Source organism: Armigeres subalbatus, chromosome 2 (genome assembly GCF_024139115.2).
Source record: "Armigeres subalbatus isolate Guangzhou_Male chromosome 2, GZ_Asu_2, whole genome shotgun sequence".
In the NCBI taxonomy this organism is placed as follows: domain Eukaryota; kingdom Metazoa; phylum Arthropoda; class Insecta; order Diptera; family Culicidae; genus Armigeres; species Armigeres subalbatus.
This window is the reverse complement of record NC_085140.1, coordinates 217,372,985-217,391,978: the sequence shown is the minus strand read 5'-3', so window position 1 is coordinate 217,391,978 and position 18,994 is coordinate 217,372,985. Positions and strand designations below refer to the sequence as shown.

At 40.6% G+C, this 18,994-nt stretch overlaps 1 protein-coding gene across 6 annotated transcripts in view; it reads right to left on the bottom strand.

Moving 5' to 3' along the window:
• Positions 1–18,994, bottom strand: part of LOC134211662 (uncharacterized) — a 353,136-nt gene that overhangs the window by 113,194 nt on the left and 220,948 nt on the right. For all 6 annotated transcript variants that reach the window (XM_062688770.1, XM_062688773.1, XM_062688772.1 and 3 more), the window contains 2 exons: positions 9,280–9,392; positions 448–603 (listed from right to left, as the gene is read on the bottom strand). In XM_062688770.1, coding sequence (XP_062544754.1) covers positions 448–603; positions 9,280–9,392 — 269 coding nt within the window. The remainder of the gene's footprint in view (positions 1–447; positions 604–9,279; positions 9,393–18,994) is intronic.

Genomic DNA, 18,994 nt, shown 5'->3' with positions numbered 1-18,994 from the left:
AAGTATGTTACAATCTGAGATGGGAAATTAAGTGATGATTGACTTAAACAATAAATTTGTGCAAGACCCAGTTTTTCTTTGATCCTAATACACATAGCAACACATGTGAGAATGTTAGTTTCTGAAGTTGTGATCGTTAGATATTTTAATTTGTTTAAGACAGTGACACCAATGTTTGGCTTTGAGATGTAAGAGGGCCGGCTGACTACCTCTATTTAATATACCTAACTCAAGCGATCCCAATATTGATAGTTTACGTGATGTCTGTTCTGCTTCATCTACCCCTACATAAATAATGATGAATGAATTTGTAATTCAATGAGAGTGTAATTCGTATCACGCGTTGATGTTTGGTCGCATCCAGTGTACTTAATTATTCGTGAGATGGAACCAACAATTTTAATGCACGAATGAATACTAGAACTAGGACAATACAAAACGACTTACTTTCCTCCTCCAGTTCGGTGCGGTTCTCGATCTCGGATGTGCTCTTCTGGCGCCGGAGCAGCTTTTGCTTGACTTGGCATTTCGGCAGCTGGGATGCACAATCGGCGTGCACGTTTACCTTGCATATTCTGCAGCGAAGACCCTGCCGCGTGTGACCTGAATTTGAATAGATAAAAACATGACTCATTTTAACGATTGTTTTGCCATAGTTAAAGGCAGTTGCTGCCATTCGTTGAGAACTTTGTGCAAATGTGAAGTTATGACGCAAAAGGTAGTTGCATCAAAAGAAAAGTTTGCTGTAGTTCACCGACAAACAAAACCCTTCCTTATTATGCTTTTTCCTGTGCTTTAAATAATTCAATGAAAAATAGCAGTTTTGTTAATCGCTTTAAGTAATGGAATAAGACCGAAAAATATAAGACACTACTAGAATTCTACATTCTAAGGACGTTCAAATGACGAGACTGTCAATTTTAATGAATCTGTTCAACTGCTAATACCAGAAAGAATAAATTACAAACAAAATTTAATTCCAAAAAATTTCATCGAATATTTAGAAACATCGACAAATTTCGGAGTGTCTTAGCAATTCATAACTGATCATGACAAGTCCTTTTTTTCACTACCAGACAAATGCGTTTTGCGGCAGCACTTGTTGAAAACAACTTTTTCATCGTTTTTTTTTTTCAAGCTAAAAAAAGTCCATTGTAATATTTTTATACGAAAACTCACAGGCAATCATTTTAAGACTTTTTGTATTATCACGTTAAGCGAAGATTATGTAGATTGCATTGTAATTCATTTATCTACTTCTAAGTAATATGCCGAAATTATTGGATGGCTGGACTTGGATTGGATTTAGATTGGATTTGAATTGGATTTGGATTAGATTTGGATTGTATTTGAATTGGATTTGAATTGGATTTGGATTGGATTTGGATTGGATTTGGATTGGATTTGGATTGGATTTGGATTGGATTAGGATTGGATTTGGATTGGATTTGGATTGGATTTGGATTGGATTTGGATTGGATTTGGATTGGATTTGGATTGGATTTGGATTGGCATTGGATTGGTTTGGATTGGTTTGGATTGGTTGGATTGGTTTGGATTGGTTTGGATTGGTTTGGTTGGTTTGGATTGGTTTGGATTGGTTTGGATTGGTTTGGATTGGATTTGGATTGGTTTGGATTGGTTTGGTTGGTTTGGTTGGTTTGGATTGGATTTGGATTGGTTTGGATTGGTTTGGTTGGTTTGGTTGGTTTGGATTGGTTGATTTGGTTGGTTTGGTTGGTTTGGATTGGTTTGGATTGGTTTGGTTGGTTTGGATTGGTTTGGATTGGTTTGGATTGGTTTGGATTGGTTTGGATTGGTTTGGATTGGTTTGGTTGGTTGGTTGGATTGGTTTGGTTGGTTTGGATTGGTTGGATTGGTTTGGATTGGTTGGTTTGGATTGGTTTGGATTGGTTGGATTGGGTTTGGATTGGTTTGGTTGGTTTGGTTGGTTTGGATTGGTTTGGATTGGTTTGGATTGGTTTGGTTGGTTTGGATTGGTTTGGATTGGTTTGGATTGGTTTGGATTGGTTTGGATTGGTTTGGATTGGTTTGGTTGGTTTGGATTGGTTTGGTTGGTTTGGTTGGTTTGGATTGGTTTGGATTGGTTTGGATTGGTTTGGTTTGGTTGGTTTGGATTGGTTTGGTTGGATTGGTTTGGTTGGTTTGGATTGGTTTGGTTGGATTGGATTGGTTTGGATTGGTTGGATTGGTTTGGATTGGTTTGGATTGGTTTGGATTGGTTTGGATTGGTTGGTTTGGATTGGTTTGGATTGGTTTGGATTGGTTTGGATTGGTTTGGATTGGTTTGGATTGGTTTGGATTGGTTTGGTTGGTTTGGATTGGTTTGGATTGGTTTGGATTGGTTTGGTTGGTTTGGATTGGTTTGGTTTGGATTGGTTTGGTTTGGTTTGGATTGGTTTGGATTGGTTTCGGATTGGTTTGGTTTGGTTGGTTGGTTTGGATTGGTTTGGATTGGTTTGGATTGGTTTGGTTGGTTTGGATTGGTTTGGATTGGTTTGGTTGGTTTGGTTGGTTTGGTTGGATTTGGATTGGTTTGGATTGGTTTGGATTGGTTTGGATTGGTTTGGATTGGTTTGGATTGGTTTGGATTGGTTGGATTGGTTTGGATTGGTTGGATTGGTTTGGATTGGTTTGGTTGGATTGGTTTGGTTTGGTTTGGATTGGTTTGGTTTGGTTTGGATTGGTTTGGATTGGTTGGATTGGTTTGGTTTGGTTTGGTTGGATTTGGATTGGTTTGGATTGGTTTGGATTGGTTTGGTTGGTTTGGATTGGTTTGGATTGGTTTGGATTGGTTTGGTTGGTTTGGATTGGTTTGGATTGGTTTGGATTGGTTGGGTTGGTTTGGATTGGTTTGGATTGGTTTGAATTTGGTTTGGATTGGTTTGGTTGGTTTGGTTGGTTTGGATTGGTTTGGATTGGTTTGGATTGGTTTGGATTGGTTTGGATTGGTTGGATTGGTTTGGATTGGTTTGGATTGGTTTGGATTGGTTGGATTGGTTTGGATTGGTTTGGTTGGTTTGGATTGGTTTGGATTGGTTTGGATTGGTTTGGATTGGTTTGGTTGGGTTTGGATTGGTTTGGATTGGTTTGGTTGGTTTGGATTGGATTTGGATTGGTTTGGATTGGTTTGGATTGGTTTGGATTGGTTTGGATTGGTTTGGTTGGTTGGATTGGTTTGGTTTGGATTGGTTTGGATTGGTTTGGATTGGATTTGGATTGGTTTGGTTGGTTTGGATTGGTTTGGATTGGTTTGGATTGGTTTGGTTGGTTTGGATTGGTTTGGATTGGTTTGGATTGGTTTGGTTGGTTTGGATTGGTTTGGTTGGTTTGGGATTGGTTTGGATTGGTTTGGATTGGTTGGATTGGTTTGGATTGGTTTGGTTGGTTGGATTTGGATTGGTTTGGATTGGTTTGGATTGGTTTGGATTGGTTTGGTTGGTTTGGTTGGATTTGGATTGGTTTGGATTGGTTTGGATTGGATTTGGATTGGTTTGGATTGGTTTGGATTGGTTTGGATTGGTTTGGATTGGTTTGGATTGGTTTGGTTGGTTTGGATTGGTTTGGATTGGTTTGGATTGGTTTGGTTGGTTTGGATTGGTTTGGATTGGTTTGGATTGGATTTGGATTGGTTTGGATTGGTTTGGATTGGTTTGGATTGGTTTGGTTGGTTTGGATTGGTTGGGTTGGTTTGGATTGGTTTGGATTGGTTTGGATTGGTTTGGATTGGTTTGGATTGGTTTGGATTGGTTTGGATTGGTTGGTTGGTTTGGATTTGGTTTGGATTGGTTGGTTTGGTTGGATTGGTTGGATTGGTTGGATTGGTTTGGTTGGTTGGATTGGTTTGGATTGGTTTGGATTGGTTTGGATTGGTTTGGTTGGTTTGGATTGGTTTGGATTGGTTTGGATTGGATTTGGATTGGTTTGGATTGGTTTGGTTGGTTTGGTTGGTTTGGATTGGTTTGGATTGGTTGGATTGGTTTGGATTGGTTTGGATTGGTTTGGATTGGTTGGATTGGTTTGGTTGGATTTGGATTGGTTTGGATTGGATTTGGATTGGTTTGGATTGGTTTGGATTGGTTTGGATTGGTTTGGTTGGTTTGGATTGGTTTGGATTGGTTTGGATTGGTTTGGATTGGTTTGGATTGGTTTGGATTGGTTTGGTTGGTTTGGATTGGATTTGGTTTTGGATTGGATTTGGTTGGATTTGATTGGTTGGATTGGTTTGGTTGGTTGGATTGGTTTGGATTGGTTTGGATTGGTTTGGATTGGTTGGATTGGATTTGGTTTGGATTGGTTTGGATTGGTTTGGATTGGTTTGGATTGGTTTGGATTGGTTTGGTTGGTTGGTTGGATTGGTTTGGATTGGTTTGGTTGGTTTGGATTGGTTTGGATTGGTTGGATTGGTTTGGATTGGATTTGGATTGGTTTGGATTGGTTTGGATTGGTTGGATTGGTTTGGATTGGTTTGGATTGGTTTGGATTGGTTTGGATTGGTTGGATTGGTTTGGATTGGTTTGGTTGGTTTGGATTGGTTGGATTGGTTTGGATTGGTTTGGATTGGTTTGGATTGGTTTGGTTGGTTTGGATTGGTTTGGATTGGTTTGGATTGGTTTGGATTGGTTTGGATTGGTTTGGATTGGTTTGGATTGGTTTGGATTGGTTTGGATTGGTTTTGGATTGGTTTGGATTGGTTTGGATTGGTTTGGATTGGTTTGGATTGGTTTGGTTGGTTTGGTTTGGTTTGGTTTGATTTGGATTGGTTTGGATTGGTTTGGTTGGTTTGGATTGGTTTGGATTGGTTGGATTGGATTTTTAATTGGATTTGGATTTGGTTTGGATTGGATTTGGATTGGTTTGGTTGGTTTGGATTGGATTTGGATTGGATTTGGTTGGTTTGGATTGGTTTGGTTGGTTTGGATTGGTTGGATTGGTTGGATTGGTTTGGTTGGTTTGGATTGGTTTTGGATTGGTTTGGTTGGTTGGTTGGATTGGTTTGGATTGGTTTGGTTGGTTTGGATTGGTTTGGATTGGTTTGGATTGGTTTGGATTGGTTTGGATTGGTTTGGATTGGTTTGGATTGGTTTGGTTGGTTTGGATTTGGATTGGTTTGGATTTGGTTTGGATTGGTTTGGATTGGTTTGGATTGGTTTGGATTGGATTTGGTTGGTTTGGATTGGTTTGGTTTGGATTGGTTTGGATTGGTTTGGTTGGTTTGATTGGACTTGGATTGGTTGGATTGGATTTGGATTGGTTTGGATTGGTTTGGATTGGTTGGATTGGTTTGGATTGGATTTGGATTGGTTTGGATTGGTTTGGATTGGTTTGGATTGGTTTGGTTGGTTTGGATTGGTTGTGTTGGTTTGGTTGGATTGGTTTGGATTGGTTTGGATTGGTTTGGTTGGTTTGGATTGGTTTGGATTGGTTGGATTGGTTTGGATTGGTTGGATTGGTTTGGTTGGTTTGGATTGGTTTGGATTGGTTTGGATTGGTTTGGATTGGATTTGGATTGGTTTGGATTGGTTTGGATTGGTTTGGATTGGTTTGGATTGGTTTGGATTGGTTTGGTTTGGTTTGGATTGGTTTGGATTGGTTTGGATTGGTTTGGATTGGTTTGGATTGGATTTGGTTTGGATTGGTTTGGATTGGTTTGGATTGGTTTGGTTGGTTTGGATTGGTTTGGATTGGATTTGGATTGGTTTGGTTGGATTTGGTTTGGATTGGTTTGGATTGATTTGGATTGGATTTGGATTGGATTTGGATTGGATTTGGATTGGATTTGAATTGGATTTGGATTGGATTTGGATTGTATTTGGATTGGATTTGGATTGGATTTGGATTGGATTTGTATTGGATTTGGATTGGATTTGGATTGGATTTGGATTGGATTTGGATTGGATTTGTATTGGATTTGGATTGGATTTGGATTGCATTTGTATTGGATTTGGATTGTATTTGGATTGAATTTGGATTGAATTTGGATTGGATTTGGATTGGATTTGGATCGGATTTCGATTGAATTTGGATTGGACTTGGATTTGGATTTGAATTGGATTTAGATTGGATTTAGATTGGATTTGGATTAGATTTAGATTTGGATTGAATTTGGACTAGATTTTGATTGGTTTTGGGTTGGATTTGGATTGGATTTGGGTTATATTTGAATTGAATTTGGATTGGAGTTGGATTCGATTTGGATTGGTTTTGGAAAGGTTTTGCATTGAATTTGGATTGGATTAGGATTGGATTTTGAGTGAAGTTCTGGACAAAATAAAACCATCCACCGCGTAAAGTATGTTGTTCTCAAAGCATCTATTAATTACTAAGTTTCTGTAGGAATTTCCGGAAGAGTTTTCAGAGAAACAGAGACTCGAAATTCGTTAATTCATTTTATTGGAAAGATCGGTGATCTAAGAAATTACGGATGTTTATGCAATATTTAGCAAGTTCATTGGAAACTTTAAATAAAATTACTCAATTTCAGCTTTCCGAGGAATTCCAAGAGGCATTTATTGGCATTACATCCCCACACTGGGACATTGCCGCCTCGCAGCTTAGTGTTCATTAAGCACTTTCACAGTTATTAACCGTGAGGAGGAATTCCTGGAGGAACTTTCGGAGCAATTCTTGCAGAAACTTCCGAGGAAATTGCTAGATGAACTTCCGGAGGAATTTCTGTAAGACCTTCTGGAGGAATTGCTGTAAGAACTTCTGAAGAAATTGCTGGAGGAGCTTCCATAGGAATTGCTGAAGGAACTTCCGGAGTATCTTCTGGAAGAACTTACGGAGGAATTGTTTGAGATCCGAGGATTTGCTGGAGGAACTTCCGGAGTGATTGCTGGAGGAACTTTAAGAAAAATTACTGGAGGAACTACTGGAGGAATCGCTGGAAGACCTTCCGGAAGAATTGCTGGAGGAACTTCCAGAGGAATTCCTGGAGGAGGAGGAGGAATTCGTTTAGGAACTTCTGAAAAAATCCAGAGAAATTTTGGCGCTTGAAACTAGTTCACGCCCGCCGACCCACACCGCCACCGCTGATCACCACGGCGTGATCCGCCGCTGGATGATTGAAAAAGATTTATAATGCTGCCGCCGCTAAAATTTCAATCGGCGCACATGTCTAGTCAAAATAATATCTACCCGAATGTAGGGTGTCCAATTATGGTTTGAACCAAATGGCAGGCATCAGAGGAGCCGGCAAATAAAAATTCAGATATTTCATTATAGAAACATGTTACAACTGCGAACTCTAGTTTATATGGAAGCTTAGTTCATTGCCTTTCAAAAATCTTGGGTTCACATATTTATGCTTAGTTTCATGAAAAAAACTTAAAAATTACAAAACTTAGATTCGTACCATGGTTTGAACTACACCGTTCATGGTTTGAACTAAATTCGTAACATGGTTTGAACTACTGGTAGCAGTGGCAGCCGCTCCTAAATAGAATACTAATTACATGCCTGAAACGCTGGAGAAACCTATAGAAAAGCAAACTTGTTTAACTATTTATTTTATTGCATTAGATTAGTAACTCGAAACCTGTGAAAATCATGTAAATTATCGATATGAAATTTGCGATTTTTTCATATTGTAAATGTAAACAAAATGCTCCAGCATTTTGTGTCATGAAATGCGTCCTTTTTGAGCTTTTGGAAATTGTGCCACTGGTGGGGTAATTTAGCGCTAATTCAGGATGTTTTTAAATCGCTCCATTTTACTATTTAAACAATATATACGCAAGTTTAAATGAACTCTATCACTTCCAGTATACCTAAATATGCCAATCATACTGTTAAAGGTTCAATTCCTGCCAATGAGATGGCAATTTCGACTGATTTCAAAATGGTTCAAACCATGATACGCTACGCTTTTCACTAGTTCAAACCATGATTGGATACCCTATAACAAGTTGCGGCCTAAATCATGATTCACTTTGCCCTTCTTGAGAAATTATTAAATCAATAGTAACAAGCGACCTGAAGCATTTCACATAGGTATGTTCTTTTTTGTAACTTTCCACTATCGTTCCATGCCGGATAACATTATTCCTTTTTTGTGCAATTGTGTATGATAAAGTAACACTCGGGTTGGATGTGGCATGGATTTTTTCAGATGTCATCCCATGTCATCTCACAAATAATACACAATTGTAGCGGTGTGCATTGCATTCCGGTGAAACCTATTAGCAACAGGCGGTCGAAAATGGAAATGGAAAATCGCTGTTAAGTTAAGTGAAACGGCATTGTACTGCACTGAAAAGTTAGATACATAATGATATCTATGAATTGCACAACAGACATCCTCTTGCAGACCGTATTCCAGATGAAATACCTTTGCATGCACCAGAATCGTGGTCGGAAAGGTAGTGCATAATTAATCAACATCAGTTCTATGATATCCATTGATCATGAATAATTTTCCCAAACCTGCCAAAATCGGCCCGAAACGAGTTCCGACAGACGGCTCGTTTTGCGATGCTATTCCTGGACAAGGATGGCGGCAACATATCCGTTTGAGCATTACCGCCTGTCGCATCGGAAAGCGCACTTTCGAATAGAATAAGGCACATGCTGTATTGTCAATTGCCGTGAAAGGATAACTTTCATATCCTCGCCGCCGTAGGTAGGACGTCGCCTGCATTACAGGATTAGATACTTCTCACAGTCGGGTGGATAAAGGATTACAGTCACAAAAACCATTTTGTTTTATTGTTCGTTGGCTGATGTTGGTGCTGCTCTTTGCTCGAGTTTCCTCGAGTGCAAACTTTTGTATGTATGTTCTTAGCGATGGTGTGTGCACAGAATAGGGTTAGCTCCAGGTTGCGCGAGATGTCCCGTCTTGGTATAAAGTTTCCAATGCACTTTTTTGTCATCTGTCACTTTTTTTACTTTCTATGGTATGACCGAAAATGACTCATACAAAAAATAATGCATTTCTTGAACGATTTTCGAAAACGCTAAATGTCCAAATGAGAGACCCTCTTTCAATAAACTCTCTTTCCCTAGTATCTACGATTTTTTTCCGTTAGTGTAGTTATTTAATAAATGTCGAAATATAAATAAGAAACAAAAAAATAAATATGTTGAACGTCCCTTTTAAGATGCCGTCTAAATGCAGTCCAACATTATTACATACACCAATAAAACGATCAAAAAGAAGCATCTTGAAGCGGCGACGTTGAGTAGAACAAAAACCAGCAAACTTATGCAGCTCATGAAAAAAAAAACGATTACTGTCTAGAAATGGCTTCCACTCACCTCTTAACACTTGTGAACAAACATCGCACGGCGTTATCTTCTTATACGTATACTCCTGCAGATTATGGTTATCCGATCCGTCGAACCGTATCTGAGCACCATTACCGCTTTTCCTGCAAGATGGTACAAGCGAGTATTGCTTAATAATTTGTCTAATTAGAGTGCACTTTCGCAGAAGGGGAAGGCTCACAAATTGCCACACATCTGTGGTGGTAGCATTACATTTGGGGATGGGGGGTTGCAATAAGAGAACATACATGTGGTAAAATGCGGATAGACGTACTGAAAAGTGTGTTGGAGAGAATATTTCATATATGTACAGTTGTAAGTTTTTGGCATTATCATTTCGTTTTATTGCTACCAATATATTACGTTTCTTACAGCTAACAAGCAAAACTTTTTGAGAATATAAAGTACATAGCATTATTATTAGCAATTCACTTATGTGCGAGTTTTATTTCTATTAAATACCTGTTTTAAGCATAATCTTTCCCTTTTTGCATAAAATCGGGGTGCAGCTTAATTTCATGTAAGTTGTACAAAACAAATAAATTTATTTTATATGTAACAATGAATTCCCACGTCTCTTACTTAATAGGAATTTTAATTCAATTGCATGTGAGAACTATATTAAAAGCTCAAGCGAATCTCATGCCCTTTTTTTAAATTATAAGTAACTGTATTTTGAGCTTTATGTGATTTTAGAAAAAAAACTCACAAACCCGAACCCGACCCGAACCCGATTTGCAAATTTCATGCACACCCGGACGCGACCCGAAGTCGGAATAAAAAATCTTATGAAACCCGAACCTGAACCGTACCCGAGAATTTTTGCATTCGTAAATCCGCACCCGACCCGAACCAACATAATATAATTATTTAAACCCGAGCTGTACCCAGGCTTAAAGTTTTCTTGGAAAATTCAAACTAGATATTTTCTGGTTCTCTTTAAATCGAAAAGGACGTAAGCCCGAACAACGAACCAGCCTAACAATAAACAAAACTGAATCAAATAATATTCAGTATTTTATTGTTGGCCTCATTTGCCCTCTCTTTAAGAAAGGGCACAGACTGGAGTGCGCCAATTACCTAATAATAACCCTCCCTCATTCGGCGTACAAAATTATATCCCGTATTCTGTTCAACAGATTGAAACCGCTTGAAGAGTCCTTCGTCGGTGAATACCAAGCAGGTTTTCGTGAGGGCCGATCAATAAATTCCGGGACTTGCAGACACATCATCTGTTTATTGATTTCAAGGCGGCGTACGATTCAGTGAAACGTAATGAATTATGGTAAATTATGCTTGAACATGGTTTTCCGGCGAGACTGATACGGCTGATTCGTATAACGTTGGACGGATCGAAATCAAGTGTAAGGGTTGCGGATGGAATATCGACGTCATTTGTTACCTTAGATGGATTAAGGCAGGGTGATGCACTCTCCAATCTACTGTTCAATATAGCGCTCGAGGGAGCGATTAGGAGAGCTGGCGTGCAAAGAAGCGGTACCATTATCACAAGATCGCATATGCTCCTGTGTTTTGCGGACGATATCGATATTATCGGAATTGATCGCCTTGCTGTGGAAGAAGCTTTTGTGCCTTTTAAGAGGGAGACAGCGAGGATTGGACTCACGATCAATACCAGCAAAACGAAGTACATGGTCGCTGGCAATCAACGTGGGTTCATTAGTGATGGCGGTAGTGAAATGGTGCTGTATGGTAAAAAAATTGAAGTGGTGGAAGAATGTGTGTATCTTGGAACATTAGTAACGTGCGATAATGATGTTACCCGCGAGGTGAAAAGGCGTATTGCAGCTGCAAATAGGGCTTATTACGGACTTCGTAACCAGCTTAAGTCCCGTAGTCTGCAAACGAAAACAAAACTCGCGCTGTATACTACTCTGATTTTTCCGGTGGCTTTATACGGCCATGAAACATGAACGTTAAAGGAGGCTGATGAGAGAGCTTTCGGGGTGTTTGAGCGTAAGGTGCTGCGGACAATACTCGGCGATAAACAAGAGGACGGTATCTGTCGACGTAGCATGAATCACGAATTGTACCAGGTATATAAAGGGCTGGATATTATTAAGCTTATACAACATGGCAGACTACGGTGGGCTGGTCACGTTGTTCGTATGCCGGAAGAACGTCAAGCGAAGATATTATTTAGTAGAGAACCCGGAAGAGGCCGCAGGCTTCGTGGAAGGCCGCGTACACGATGGCTTTTTGCTGTTGGAGAGGACCTGAGGGCGCTCAATGTTCAGGGCGACTGGAAGCGATTGGCCCAGGATCGAGTCCAGTGGAGAATGATACTCCATTCGGCGTAGGCTCATCGAAGAGCTGTAGCCCATCAAGTATCAAGTAAATATTTTATTTGTGAACCCGTACCTGTCCCAGACCTGACATTTTTTTTATCCCACAAACCCGTACCCGACCTGAACCCGATATTGTAATATTTTTTTCAAAACCGAACCGTCGGGTTCGGGTTCCGGTCGGGTTTCGGCTTTCAAAACCCGAAACCGCACCATCTCTTCTGGCTGCACAGTCTCGACTGCGATGGGGACCTATGAACGTGGCTTCTAATCTGCCGTAATCTGAAAAAGTGACGTATACGCCCTTTTTCAAAGAATGATGTTAACGAGTACTATTAATCGAGCTCTTAAACAAAAAAATGGAAAACATGCATGTTGTAAAATGGCTGTTACATCACTTTTCCAGATTACGGCAGTAATGTGCTTTGTGATTTGTTGCGTCCTGGTTGTAGAGCGATCCTCTCGGTTCATTGACGAAATAGAACGGTTTGAAAGACTTGGAAGGTTGATGTGGACGGCAAGCAAATGGTATTCTGGTAGTCAAACAGGAATCAATCAATGGAAGGTGACAGAGACGTTTTTTAAGTTTGGTTAAAATTCCAGCACGATTATGCCATCAGGCCAGTACCACGTATCACCAACTACATTCGAAACAGTGGTACAAAGTGCCACACAAACGATAGATCCTTGATGTTGTCCCCCTAGGAACTAGCTTGGTTACTTTCACCATGGAAGTTTTAGCATTAGATCACCTCACGCTCGTTCGTAAGAAGGTTCCCGTTTATGTCCTTACACATATCGGGCTGTGGCACGTGGCCCTTACGTGAACGGTTCAACTTCTCATAGAATTTTCGTGCGTTATTAGCGCGGTACAGTACCTCCGTCTCTTCACGGTCTCGATCTTCCTGCTGGCGCTTTTTCCTCCGGAAAATCGAGTTTTGTCTGTTCCGCGCCCGTTTGTATCGTGCCTCGTTCGCCCTCGTGCGGTGTTGCAGCAATCTCGCCCATGCTGCATTCTTCTCATCAACTAACTGCTCACATTCGCCGTCATACCAGTCGTTTCTCTGATCCGGAGCCACCGTGCCTAGTGCAGCGGTTGCGGTGCTTCCAATGGCGGATCGAATATCTCTCCAGCCATCTTCAAGAGATGCTGCGCCCAGCTGCTCTTCCGTTGGGAGTGCCACTTCCAGCTGCTGCGCGTCTACCGTCTTGTAGCCGCCCAATGTTAAGCCGCGGCGTACGACTCCGACGCGTGTTGATCACCGTCGAGAGTTTTGAGCGCAGACATACTGCGACGAGGTAGTGGTCGGATTCAATATTCGCACTGCGGTAAGTGCGTACGTTCGTGATGTCGGAGAAGAATTTACCGTCGATTAGAATGTGGTCGATTCGGTTTTTCGTTACTTGATTAGGTGATTTCCATGTGGCCTTGTGGATATTCTTGCAGGGGGAAGAAAGTGCTTTGGACTACCATTCCGTAGGAAGCTGCAAAGTTTATGCATGGTTGGCCCTTGGCGTTCGATACGGTATGCAGTCTATCCGGTCCGATGACCGGTCTATACATTTTCTCCCTTCCTACCTGAGCGTTCTTGTCACCGATGACGATTTTACGTCCCGCAGTCGGCATCCATCGTAGGTCTGCTCCAGCTGCGCATAGGACGCTTCTTTCTCGTCGTCGGATCTCCCTTCGTGTGGGCAGTGCACGTTGATGATGCTATAGTTGAAGAAACGGCCTTTTATCTTCAGCTTGTACATCCTTGCGTTGATTGACTGCCACCCAATCACGCGTTGGCGCATCTTTCCCAGCACTATGAAGCCGGTTCCCAGCTCGTTGGTGGTGCCACAGCTTTGGTAGATGGTAGCCGCTCGATGCCCGCTTTTCCACACTTTCTGTTCTGTCCAGCAGATTTCATGCAGCGCTACGACATCGAAGTTGCGGGGATGTAATTCATCGTAGATTATCCTGTCGCAACCTGCGAAGCCTAGCGACTTGCAGTTCCATGTTCCAAGCTTCCAATCGTGATCCTTTATTCGTCGCCTAGGTCGTTGCCGATTGTATCGAGTCGTATTATCTTCTATGTTGTTCGTAATGGTTGTTTTTAAAGGCGGCTTATTGGGCCTGCGCAAACCTTTATTAGGTTTTGTGGTTTGTGTCATATTTGCTGGATCGTGCTGGGTTTCCAATTTTTTTATAATTTAATTTTCTCAAAAAAGAAACTTGTGGCCTATCTTTAATTTCACCGTGTCCAGGAACAGTTAAACTGATTAACTATCTTGGAAATAATAAATACATTCAATTCAAATCGTGACACACACCGTCTTCGACCAAAGGTCGTACAGACTGAACACTTAACACCTTTTTTTTTTTTTTTTTTTTTTTTTTTAATTGCCCTCCACTATCCCCCACACCAAGAAGCTCACTGGGAGCCCCCTGGAAATGGACGCAACACCTAGCATGAGACATCGGACTGGACACATAACACCCACAGGGGCGGGAATCGAACCCGCACTCCATATCACATGTGGCTAGACGATTAACGTCGCTAACCGCACGGCCACGAAGCCCTTTTCAAATGGTGATTGCTGCCGACCCCTATTTTGGAATGGCGATTGTGCTTTCAATTCAAACTATTTCGATCAGCTAATGTACTCAACAAAAATAATAGATTGCAATTTATGGGGCCCTTAGCTTAGCGGTAAGATGCTCGGCTATAAAGCAAGACCATGATGAGGGTGGCTGGCTTCAGTTTGGAAATCGTCTCGACTTTCCTGGGCGCATAAAAGTATCATCCTGTAAGCCTCATGATATACGAATGCAAAAATGGTAACTTGGCTTAGACATTTCGCGATTAATAACTGACTGTGGAAGTGCTAAATGATTACTAAGCAGCGAGGCGGCAATGTCCAGTGGGGGATGTAATGCCAATAAGAAGATCTATCAGGTATCAACGTCAGTTGAACAAAATATGCTGAATAAAGAGAGAGTATGAGTCGTTTCAAATTTCAAAGGTCAAATACAGCTACGCCCAAGATGAATACAACACTAGGTGTTCCAATCTTCCAAATTCACGATTTAGCCATCTTGGATTTTAGTATGGGAGAGCCAGCCGGTTTGTTTTCGTTTTGCACTGAAAATGAATTTTTCACCCGCCTTCTTCTCTTCCACGAACTTGGCAAATTGGAGCACCTAGTATTCATCTTGGTTACACCTATTTGAAAAAGTTTCTAGAATTTACGCCTTGAGCTTAAATACTTCTGGAGCTTCGTTTTACGCGCAACGAAGGGTTATATTTGTAATAAGCAACATGGCTTCATTCCCGGCAGATCCGTTAGTACAAACTTACTAGATTTCACGACTTCCTGTATGACGGCAGTGCAAGAAATAGCGCAGGTGGATGTTATAATATACGGATTTCAAAGCGGCTTTTGACAAAATGACCACAACATACCCCTTCTTAAATGATCACGATTGGGCGTCCCAGATAGACTCGTTACATGGTATCCATTATCATTCTTATTCTTGTTTACGTACGAACGCGCTTCTCTTGGTTTGAGATGCAAACTGATTTATGCGGATTGAACGCTTGGTTCGGGGCCGTGAATGAATTAACCTTTTTACTCATCACTATTTAATATAACTGAAAATTATAACAAACCAAAATAATGACACATTGACACAGGATAAATTTGAAAAATATTTATTCGAAACAAATATCAATTACTAAATTATATCAGCGTTAATACTTGGCATTGTTATAACTTCTATATAATTTTGATTTGTCGTCCTGTTCGGTTTATTTAAACATCGCATGAATTCTTCCAATGAAAATTAAAATCTCGGCACTGAACCGTTGTTACAAGAAAGATTACAGAACATTTTAAAACGCACCATGTAAACCGAACAATCAAATATTTCAACTCTAATTGTAACGCTTAAGCTCATTGGGTAGCCAGCATGGTCATTAAGATGGCTCAAAAAACTTTTTTCAAATTTTTTGATGGGCCACCCTCTTATTCGGTTCTATTCGATGCCCTGATGCTCTGGACAAAATTTCAGCCAAATCGGTCAACGTTTGGGCGGTGCTAAACTCGTTGGAAGTTTATATGCAAAAATGTATGCAGAAACATCCAAAAACAGTGAATTGCCGTTGGACGGCACAATTCACGATAAAAAACTATGATACTCATTCAGTTCTTGTAGAATTAAATTCAGAATGTTATACTGAAAACCGCAAGAAGATTAGAGTTTATTAGGCCAAGATATTAGCATTTTACTAGAGTGTTGTAGGGATGAATTTATTTCTTTTCAAAGGTAAAAGAAACGAAATTTGCTCAAACCCCACTTCAGAGAAATGCTAATAACTTCGCTGGGCAAACACAAATCTTTTCGCGGTATTCAGCATAACATTCTGTATTAAATTATTCAAGATCTGAATGAGTATCATAGTATCACTTTTAAACAGTCGAGGTTGTAGATCCGAAGTCCTATTGGAGTTTCCAAGAGAAATTTTTGAATCCGGAAAGTTAGAGCGACAATTTGTGCAAAACCCACATGAGAGAGCGTACACTTTGATTAAGGTAACTTAGGAGATGAATTATCATACCTACCGCATTGTATTCTCATGCTGTGCGGTTCTGTTTTCTTTTTGTTGAAGGAAGTTTATGCTGTTTTAATTTCAACAGTACTTCTCAATGCTATTTGTACCTACTGATCTCGTTATGGTCCTTGCTTGCACCCGTGCCTTCGTTTTACGTTGGACTCGTTTGTGGAAGTAAAATTTCGACAAGCGGTGACAATTTTGAAAGACACCGTTCTGGGAAAAAATCTCTTAGATGGTCACGTCTCCATGCTCAACAATGAGCATTAATATCAACAGAAGGAAAAGGAAATCTCTGAAATCTACACTTCAAGGTTTCCCGTCCTACTATGAAAACAAGATATATTTGAACAATTGTGACTATTCAAGTAAGCTCTTTAGTGGAAAATATCGCTACTTCGTAAGAAAATGTTATCACGTTAATAAGCGCCGTCAAGCCCATCCAATCATTCCATTCTGAGAAGGATTTTCGTATACTAGACTAAGTCAGAGGAACAATCCTTCTGATCAGAAGAAGGTGGCGCACAAGCCGTTGTTTGAAGAACAGAGTAGAACACTTCAAATTTCATATCCACAACGCGATGACGCTGGTATACCCCTAGATTCATTTTCACGCGGTTTGATTTTGGTCGATACTTCAGCTGAACCACAAAAAAAAAACAAAGAAAAATTCAAGTGGTACTTAAAAAGTTATCTTGATGTACTAGCGCACAGTTTTGAGGATGGCGTACTGACATGAATAACGATCATATTGCAAAATGTTTCAAAACAAACGTACAAAGTATATCACAACTCAGTAAGTGCAGCTGTAACGTCGGTCATCTGTGCTCATATTATGTTTATTATGCTTATAATTGATCTATCTTTTCATTTATTTGTTTGCCTCAGCAGTCTGACAAAAAATATACCGTTCTTTTTACCTCCATATCTAACAACATATTGGTCACGCAGTTGCCCTCAAAACTTCGGATCCGGTGAATACAAACCACACATAATATCTGACGCTGGTGGATGACGCACACGTTTTTGACATCATATCATTATATGGGGACGCAACATCTATCATCATATGTGACCTTGCGTCGGCTAAGAAAGGAGAACAGGCGGTTTCCTCATGTTTTGTCTGCCAAGCACCCGTTTTCAATGTGAATCATTAGAAGCATATAATAGTGAATCAAATCAAATACGCACTCAAAATATTTTACAATGTTCGATAAATGGAAAGTTTTAAACAGATTTTAGAATGATAACAAGAATGGCATTATTTTTCACTTGTCATAAGACGAGTTTTTACGATTCCATTTAATTCCACTACTTTATTGTACCTTTGAAAGATAAGTCTTATGACATATTTCGCCCTATATTTTTTGTGAGTTTCCATGGCAAATTATTTTTAACTTCTTCGGGAAATTCTTTCTAATTTCTTCAGGAAATTCCTTAAAATTTCCTCAGGATATTTTTTCAAATTTCCTCGAATTTGTTAATATGATAGATTTTTACATGGAAATTGGAAAGAATTTCCAGAAAATTTGAACAAAATTTCAATAAAGATTCGAAAATAAAAATCATGTGTTAAAACAAATTTAGCTAAGATCATCCTTTAGACCAAATATGGCGTATCGAATTCAGTGTACTCAAAAAATGCACAATAAAAATAAGCCTGAAAATCGCAAGTGACGTGACGATAAAATTAGAATATCAGCTTTACTGACGAACATTAATCATAGATAGAGCAAACGTGGCACAATGGTAAATTATTAAAGTTCGTGACACACAAAATTATTGGTAACTGAGAAGGTGTGCATCGATCGATGCGATACGCCGGCATGGTTCTGAATGTTCATTCATGTTTCCTCGGAAGATATTATAGCTATGGAATAAGCAGTAATCTACCTCTCATCAGCCCTGCACCGGGACGCAAACTTGCCGCAAGCTTTAAGGAAGCCCCTATTCCTCTTACTGCAGTCGAGCCTATCCTGCCTGCGATCTTCAGCCGTTCCGGTCCTGCGTGTGAGTTGGGAGACGAGGCCTTCCGAATTCTTTCTACAGGCAAGTACAATGTTCGTCCGTGCATTTCTGTCCCTGATGTATTTGTCGCTTCTAGTCTTCTACGATCATCAAACCAGCTGCTTTCCACTTCCACGACGTGCACTTGTACAGTATGCAGTCCCAAGAAAGCTCCTATCGTCTTAAGCACCACTGAATATCTCCATTCAACGTCAACTATCCATCAAAATTCTTCAAGCCAACGTATTCGTTTCCCAATCGAGCTGAAACCGGGACGCACATCTGCGGCTAGCCCAAAGGAAGCCCCTATTCCGCTCAGCGCAGTCGAGCCTCCGCTGCCAGCATCCAATAGTCGTCCCGGTCCTGCGTCTGAGCTGGAAGATGGGGTCTTCCGAACTCCTACCGCAGGCAAGTATCATGTCATTCTGAGCTTTTCGTACTCTGAATCCAATGCTAATTCCAGTCTACCCGCAACTAACAACAACTGGACACCGACACGAATAAGCGTTTCCGATGAAATTACCGAAGCTTGCATCACAGACAATCAATTTGCTTCAGGCCTGCCTCTTTCAATTTCTTCCAACGGGACACCGGGACGCTTATCAGCCGCACGCCTCAAGGAAGCCCCTACTCCACTCAGCTTAGTCGAGCCCTCGCCAGCGACCTGCAGCCGTCCCGGTCCTTTGTCTGAGGTGGAAGATGGGGTCTTCCGAAATCCTACATCCGGCAAGTACAACCAGTTACCGGTATTTTCCGTACCTGAGTGTGTCAATTTCCAGTGCTTCCACTTCCGCC